At 40.2% G+C, this 8,642-nt stretch overlaps 1 protein-coding gene across 1 annotated transcript in view; it reads right to left on the bottom strand.

Annotated features, from left to right (window-relative positions):
* Positions 1 to 1,351: 1,351 nt before the first annotated feature.
* Positions 1,352 to 8,642, bottom strand: part of LOC104497326 (solute carrier organic anion transporter family member 1C1-like) — a gene marked incomplete at its 5' end in the record, with an annotated part of 9,307 nt that continues 2,016 nt past the window's right edge. Inside the window, 6 exons of the mRNA XM_010140565.1 lie at positions 1,352 to 1,565; positions 2,470 to 2,587; positions 4,494 to 4,558; positions 5,430 to 5,614; positions 7,023 to 7,185; positions 8,620 to 8,642. The exon at positions 8,620 to 8,642 is cut by the window's right edge and continues 1 nt beyond it. Coding sequence (XP_010138867.1) covers positions 1,352 to 1,565; positions 2,470 to 2,587; positions 4,494 to 4,558; positions 5,430 to 5,614; positions 7,023 to 7,185; positions 8,620 to 8,642 — 768 coding nt within the window. The remainder of the gene's footprint in view (positions 1,566 to 2,469; positions 2,588 to 4,493; positions 4,559 to 5,429; positions 5,615 to 7,022; positions 7,186 to 8,619) is intronic.

Here is an 8,642-nt window from a genome sequence, read left to right as displayed (position 1 = left end):
CTCTACAGCTACTAAGGCCATCTCTGCAGGAGTCTGCCCTGGCGTGGCTTGGGCTGTCAGCAATCTGAAGAGTGATCGGACTCAAGCATTTTAAGTGTGAAAGATAAAACCTATTTTCTCACACTGTTTGCAAAAAACCCCACCTATCCAGGAAAAAAACAAAACAAAACAAAACATGCAAAGAAAAGCGAGGCCCCCACACCCAGCTGCTGCAACAACTTACAGTTGCTCCATACCCCACTGAGCCTTGAGCATCCATTTTAAAGTATCAGCCAGAGAATTCACTCACAGTTGTGAAATTGTACACAAGTACACGTACTTTTATTCAAAGTAACAACAGCTGTCAAGCTCCAAGTGATGCAAATATGATGAACAAAACCCATCAAATACACAAAAGCAACTTTGCATATATGAGCCAAAGGTTTGAGCTGAGAAAGTTTTAAGGTGCGTGAAAACCCAGCCCAGTGTTTTGCCTGACTGATGCTGAACTTCTCCCAGAACAATAAAGATGATTATATAGAGAATTTGCAATAGTCATAGAGGTAATGATATTGACTGAGTGTCCTCTGCTGGACAGTACAAGACATAGCAATAAAGCCACCTGCATATGCTTGATGGATTTTGCTTAGAAAACAACATCACTACAAAATTCAGAATATTCTTAAGTTTTATAGTCACTTATCTAAAAAAAATTAGTTTCTAATAAAATGCTACAACTATGAGATTTTTAAAAACAATTATTTCCTTTATGACAACCTATTTGTAGTTTTAAGCAGGCATAAAATTTCCAGCTGAGCTAAGATAAAATGCTTGAAAAATACTGCTTTTGTCAATTTTGCAAAGGAAAATAGTTGCAATGGTTCATTTAGATAAGGTGGAAATGTTTTGCTTAAAGACTTGGGTTTTACCGTGAATTCTGATTGAATTTGATGAAATCAGAGAGCTGCCCTTAACCTGGAGCTTGTCATTCCCATGGCAGTCTATCACACGGATCTACATACAGATCAGCATCTCATTTTGTGGGCCTTTGGCATGTTGCTGTGCTGCTAGCAGTCATCTTTGACCCCTTTAAAAATTGTAGACTGGCCCTTTCAGAAATGCCAAGGGAGCTTTTCCTTTATCTGTTCAGAATTTGGTTCAGTTCATGTTACGTTGTTTTGTCTGTTATTGGTAATCAGGTACACGTAAGGCACTTCCATACTTGTATGTTGCTTTTTCCTGTTCTTTATGACAGGTTTGCTATAAGTTTTACTTTCTGAACAGTGTTATTATTTATTATTTTCATAATACTGTGAGAGTTGTTGCTATAAGAAGCTGTCCTGATTCATGCCACACTGGTCTAAAAGGCTTTCTAAATACAAGATTCGTTTTCTGCATCAGAACCTGGCAAACGTTCCTTGATCGTGCAATTATCTTCTTTACTCATAGGAGCATCTTCTCTTCCTCCGTTCTCTATTGGCCTGGAGTTCTTATTTTGAAAGTTTTTCTTTATCAACATATAAAAAAATATTCCAATCGGGTAAGAAGGACCTCTTAACACTGCTATTAGACCAAGGTAGACATACCTGCAGGATAGAGCATAGAAGATACTGCCAGGCACTGAGGTTTTCAAAGACACTGAAGAAAATAATCACTTTAATGACATTCAAGGATTACATATATACCAAGGAAAAAGCTTAGGGGAAAACTTTGAAACTCACTCTTTGTGAATGGTATCACAAACTGGACATTTTTACCTGCAAAAACTTCTGTTAAAGAATTGACAATATTCCTTTTGCTTGTCGAGACAGGTGCAAAGTGAAGCTCCCATAATCTTCCCTTTATTTCTGAAGATTTTTGGATCACTTTAAGGCCTTAGACTTTTTAGGGCTAGAAATATATTGAGATAGCCAGAGTGGGCTATTTTATGTAAAAATAAATAAATAAATAAATAATCAGAAGTGGCCATGGTTTGGGTGAAACTGAGAAAAATCTTCAGAACATTCCTCCTGGAGACTGACAGTGTTTGTGTTTAACCAATACATTCAGCTGGTCAGTATGATTTTCTTTAATTTACTTTTATCTCAAATGTGGCCAGTGAACAAGTTTAACATTCTTGCCAGTATGAACAAAGTACCTGCAAATAAGGTAAATTTAGGTAGCTTTCCTTTTCATGGTAAGTCATAAGATCCTAGATCTTTAAAATTGACTCAAAGGGTATTAAAAATACATAATCCATTCAACAAATCTCTTTCATGGATATTAAATTAATTTTGCACAACATAAAAACTGACTAAAAAACTAAGAGTTTAAGATTTGATCTTAAGATTTCTCAATTTCAGTAATTATGGACTGACCTAAGCCTGAGTCCAAAGGATCTGACCATAATTTTTTGATCAGAGGCCTCACACACTACAGTGTAACAGAACAAAGCATGTCTGTCTGTAGAGAGGAAATACATGAGACTCCTTGTGCCCTAATTTACTTTACCTGTATGCATTGGAGTCATACAGCCTGCAAGCCCCTCGCTGCCCACAGCTTGTGCTTCCCCATTTCAAGCATGTCTTGTCGATCAGTGCACCGAAATAAACTGGTGCTGGAATCCCAGCTGTATGGAAACAAGCAAAAATGTCACAAGATTTCACAGAAAAATACATCTTTTTAGAAATCAGCTTTATATTTTCTTCATGGCAAGTTACATGCTGCAATACTGACAACAGGTGGAGTGGACAGTGGGGAGTTTTTCCTTTCCCTTGTCAGTGTAACTGTAAGCTGGGACAACCGCTTTGTGCTGTGAAAATGTCCCTTTGTCCCCAGGAAATGTGCTCTGATGGATTTGGCCAGGCTTGTAGTCATTCACATTGGTTTTTCAAGCACGGCTCTGAAAGCTCTTGCTGGCTTCCAGTGCATGCTAAGCCTCTGCAGGGGAGAGCTGGACTGGTTGTGCATTTGAAGCACTGAACTGAGGCGTAGTTCCTTCTTCTAAGCATAACCTGTATTATTCACACTGGCTTCACATCTATTTGATTGCAGCTGATAGCCTCTTCTGTCTGAAGGGACAACACCGAGGATACATGCATATGCTTTTCAGAAATGTCTATGAGGGTAGAACAACTGAAATCCTTAGTCTGACTTTGCCAGAAAAGAGCTTATGCTTTACTGCAAAACATGGCAGGCATGGGACAAAATCCCAGCCTTGCTGAAGTAAGGCAAGTATGAACTTCAGAGGAATCCAGGTTTCAACGTGTACAAGACCACGTTAGCTTTGTTCCTACAGGAGCATCCTGCATTCTTATATAGGAAATAATTTATTTTGTAAAAACAGGTATTATGTCAGCCTGTTCTGCCCTAGATTCTAATCTCTCTGTAAAGGACTGTGTATTATGATCATCAGTGCTGTAGTCAGGGTATGATGGGGTGAAGATTCATCTTGAAGGTTCCTTAAAAAAGGAAGACTGGAGCATGTCAGATTTGATCCTTAAGAAACTGTAGAGAAATGCCAGGGTTTTTTTTTAATCAGTGCCCATGGCTCTATGCCTTCTTGCAATGGAAGGTGCATGCTGGCTCAGTGTGCTGAAGCAGAAGCCTACAGAAAGGAGATAGATATTTTTCCATAATGCTTTTTAAAATTTCCTATGGCCAAAATTGCTCCAGGAATCCCATTGGTATTGATTGTCCCGAGAATGGGGCAAGAAATTCTGCCCCTCCATTGTGTCATAAGAAGAGAGTAAAGTGTGGATATGCCTTCCTACCATCTCGAAATGTCCCATCACATTCCTGAGTAGAGACTACAGCCCTAACCTAACTCAAATTTTAGACATTTGTACATAGCTGTTGACTTTTTTAGGCTCTTTTTTTTCCAGCTTGTCTCTTCACACACAGTCCTGTAGATTTCTGAAATGCGGGTATTCCTATGTCATTGGCAAAGAGAACAAAAGGAAACAAAGAGGTGTTTTCCTGCCTGCCTGGGCATCTTAATCAACCCTCTTATTAACAACTCTCAAATAAAAAAGGAAAAATAAAAGAGCATTGAATTGAAACCTAAGCTGTTGTCTACCATGAAAGTGAAGTTTCAACACAGAGAAAACACTCTGCTGTGAGCTGAGTTGTATTACCCAGTGAATGAATTACTACTAGAGCATTGTCTTTTCAATGTTACTTCCAGCACTGCTTCTTAGTGAGCCATTGGTTGAATCAATAGTTTGAAACCTTATAGTGTTCATTAGAAATGCAAGATAATACTTTAATTTTTCTTAGAAACTCTTCCCATTCTGGAAGAGCAGGCTCAGAAACTGCAACACCACGGAATCAGCAGGTCAAAGATTTTCAGAATTGTGTTAACTGATTTCCCAACAAACTCTCTACTGAATATTGGATCTTCAGGAAAAAATCCTGATCTTCATCCCATGATCTAGCAGATATTTCAAGGATACATCTGTTTTACAAGTGGTGGTTGCATCGATGTCATTTAAAGCCATACGAGCATCTCAGTTAGTTAGAATAATTTCTCTTACCTAGCACTCTCATAATGAGTGTGTGGAGACCAACTGCAAGAGATTTTAACTCTGGCTGAACACATCTGAAAGGAAGAGGGACAAATATGAAGTATTTGCCTATCGAATGCTTAGGCATGCCTATCAAACTGCCATTAATTACCCTGATTTCAATACTCTTACTGACGAAAGCCAAGTTTCAGAAGGAGAGTGCTTCCTATGTCTGCTGAAAATATGATAAGTGGTATGAAAAAGGTGAATTAATCTATTGTTTTCCATCACATAACTCCTGGGAAGTCCATTCACTATGCATAATGAAAGAAATGAAATTTTAAAGTTACAATCGCATTCTAACTTAGTCTTACTGAAATGGGCTTTGCAACTGCCTTGGCTCCCTAGCATGTATTTTCCTCGCTTGGTGGGATACACCTTACACACCTGATGGGAAAATGTTGCCAATAGCTGCATTAGCATGGCATCTTTCTACTCTCGAATGGTATTCCTCTGTACAATACCACATCGTGAACTACACAAAGCCATCTGGCAATATGCCCATCTGCTTCATATGGAATCACACCCCAAGCATCAGAAATGGGCACTGGTCTTGAATTCATTATACATCCAGCCTCTGCCATCTCCTTACAAATATTATCATGGTTAGCACTCAGAAAGATGAGGAAGGGGAGTTTGCTTTCTGTTTTTCATGCTCATTTAGGATAACATAATGGCCTTCTAGTGCAACACACTAGAAATGACTTACAGACAGCAGCAAAGTACGGTTTGATGCAAACAGCTACAGACAAATGGGTAATTACAAAACTCATTACAGAAAGCATATTATACTGCAAGAAAGAGAGTCTTTTCTCCTAAAGGAAAGAGAGAGAGCTAAATATAACTTTGATCCTCTCACTGGAAAGCCTCAGCCTTTGGTAGACTAACCTAGTAAGTTTTACTTACCTAAACACAATCATGTATGCTGGGGTGCCTCCCAATGCATAACAAAAGCCACTTATGACTTGTATGACTGTATAATAAATAAACTTCATTGAACAATCTTCACCTTTTGGACATTGCCCCAGGGTGGCAGAGTTATTTCCCATCCATGAACTGCTGGCTTCAAGACAGCTGCAGTTATGGAAGACCTGGAAGACACAAAGCATGTTTGGTGGGACATTGCTCGTGCAAGGGGGGATCCTGCCTGCAGACACAGGCAGGGCCTGAAGCCTTCCTAAGCATTCCATTCCTATCTGATTTGCCTTTCTTGAGGTAATGGCCAGGACCTTCTTTTTTCTTTCCTGTAAAGAAGGCTCAGAGTTGGAAGGAATGTTCCATGCCAGCATGTTTTTGCAAGTGGACATAGAAATCCTTTTGGGAGATGTCTGGAGTACCTGCAGGACCTATGAAGGTGTCCTCAGCCATTGTGTCCCTGGAGGGCAGTAGAAATGGAGAAGCGAATCTCAAGGAGCTGTGCCTTTCTCTGCTAGGTGACACACCATGTTAGATGACGTGTCTCCGTGAAAAATACCTAGATCACAGGTACCTCTCTGCTAGTGCTGATTCATCAGAGGTACCTCGCAGCTGTAAGTAGCAACTACCTGTCAAGACACAGTTCATGCTGAGCACTGAGATCGACTGTAGGTGTAGTGATAGCTTAGGAGCAATAACTTTTAATATGAGCTTAAGAGGCCTGACAATGTGCTGAGGTAAGGCGAACTCTGACCCACAAACCTTAACTTCTACAGAGACAGACTTGCATAGGAGGCACTAGTCCCACAGTCATGGACACTGTTAAGCCCTTCTCCCTTGCCCCCCACCTTAAGATTTTAAGCAAAGGACGTCTTTTGGAGAAAATGACTGTAGAGAATCAGTCACAAAAAAAGCCTATTGGAGACAAAACTATCTGAATGCAAGAGACAGCTCCAGATCAGGTATCTTCTGGGATGATCATCTGTTGGCAGAAAACAAGGGGATGACATGGTCCAAGGAAGTCTTATACCCACAGACTGGAGCTCCCTCTCTAAGACTCTGTGTATTATCCCCAGCACTCTGTCCTGAGCAGAAATGTCAGATAGAAAAATAAGCACTATCCTGCCATCCCAGAGTCTTACATGGAGGAAATAAGCTGCCCCCCTCAAATAATTCTTCATATTTAGACAGTAATGATCTGTATCAGTGAAGATACTACACTATCTAAGTGTATTTCAACTGTCGGCTAAAACCTCAGGACAGCCAAAAGGAGGTTTATGAAAGACAAGCTATGGACAACCTTCAGGCAACAGGTAACCACTTTGATTTTTTTGATTCCCCCTCTTGTATTCAATCTACAAAAGATGACAATATTCGCAACAAGGAGCTAGGGCTTTTTTGCTTAATGTGCATTAACTCAGAGAAATCTCCATGGCTTCCTGTTTGTACCCAGAAATCATATATACCTTACTGACTGGTGCCCAGTAACTTTGGTTTTCCTTAAGTGCATTATACTACTAAATCCCTCATGTAACATGGAAAAGAAGCTAGTAGAAAACCTCAGAAACTGAAGCAGGGTCTTACTGTGTTCTTTCCACGTCCCACCGAAGCCGTGCACCCAGCTAGACATGCTGAAACGTACGTGAGTCCGTTGTCCCCACACACAGGATCCCATGCGTTGGAGGCACATTTGCAGTCAGAGTTGCACTCAGAAAATACAGCGTTTTCGTCGTACGGAATGGGTTTGCTTGGAAGTTAAGTTTAGACAGGTGTAAGAGCACAGGAAATTTTTAATTCGGTGCTGAGGCAGTGTAAGCCCTTCTGTGTGACAGCGTTGCTGTCCTGAAACCCATCTCATAGGACACGTTTTCATGGCTGAACAGTATTTTCATAGCTCTGCAGTATTGATCTGTGTAGTTGACATTCCATCCTATTTGCACTGATACTAAAGTGATTACTAGATTATAAGAAATTGTAAAACAAAAAGAAAATGATTGCCATTGTGTTTAACTGGCAGCTGTAGGCGGAAAAGAAAAAGGAAAAGCTGAAAGGCTTTGAGAGAACAGATAGACTACCTCCTAATTGAAGGTAGAGGTAGTAGCAGTTAACACAGTCTTATCAAGTACATCTTTAGCTGTTTGGTAAAAATATACCAATAACAGAAACTACATTTCCTGGTCTCCATAGCCTAGTCTAACTTTTCCTACTGGCTATGGGGAATGCAGTGTTCCCTTTTACTTTCTGTCATCCTTTGGGCATTGAGATGATGGGGTGTCTTCCCTCATCTTCTCCTTCCTTAATTAATTAAGGAAGTTAATTAAGCTTATGTGCTTGCCATCTCTTCTATCTCAGCGCTTACCAAGCATATCCCCTGGCCCACCATTTGCATTTTTAATGAAAACGTTGCAGAGTTCAGGACAAGCAACAATTAGTCCCCAGATTCCAACAAATATAAGCATCCTACACATCCAGTTCCACATTTTCAGCTGTCAACTATGGCTTGATAAATGAATGTAGTGACAAAATATTGAACTATAGGTAAATCTTCAGGGAGGTGCAGACATCTTCACACTAGCCATGAGGTACTTGAGCAGGCTGGACATGAGGCAGGGACAACCCATATGGTACTGTGTTGCTGGGTCTCTTGGCCAGCCAGATCCTAGCATACATCCCCTGTATTGGTATCTTCACTCACTTCAAGACAAATAACAGCCTGTAACTTTCAAACTCTGGTTCTCTCCTAACAGATGCCTAGCATCTTCAGTAGGCGTAAAAGCTTCGTTTTTGTATATAGCAGGCCAGGAGTCTAGCATGTTGCAGTCTTTCCATCTCTGTGCTTTCTGTTATATATGCTTCATGCTTTTTTCTGAAAACATTTTGCTAGAAAATTACTTCTGGTGTGGAGATAGCGCTGTGTGAAATGTCAGTACCAACCCCACCCCCACCACCCCTCCAGCCAACCAACCTACATCAATAATGATGCAGCTTTGCTAATGTATTTCTAATTAATGTTTAACCAGTGTTGTGCTTTGGAAGACTGACACTCTGCTGACTAACAGAACTATCACAATGACATGTGTTACTGTTCACTTTCTCTTAAGCATGTTTCTCTTTTAGCCTTGATGTTGTAGTACATTTTTTGAACTATTGCTGCAATGGTTCTTCTGCATTTTATACTCACCCTTCATAGGACACTGTCATTCC

Source organism: Buceros rhinoceros, unplaced genomic scaffold (assembly GCF_000710305.1).
Source record: "Buceros rhinoceros silvestris isolate BGI_N320 unplaced genomic scaffold, ASM71030v1 scaffold6627, whole genome shotgun sequence".
NCBI lineage: Eukaryota > Metazoa > Chordata > Aves > Bucerotiformes > Bucerotidae > Buceros > Buceros rhinoceros.
This window is presented reverse-complemented; position numbering and strand designations above follow the sequence as displayed.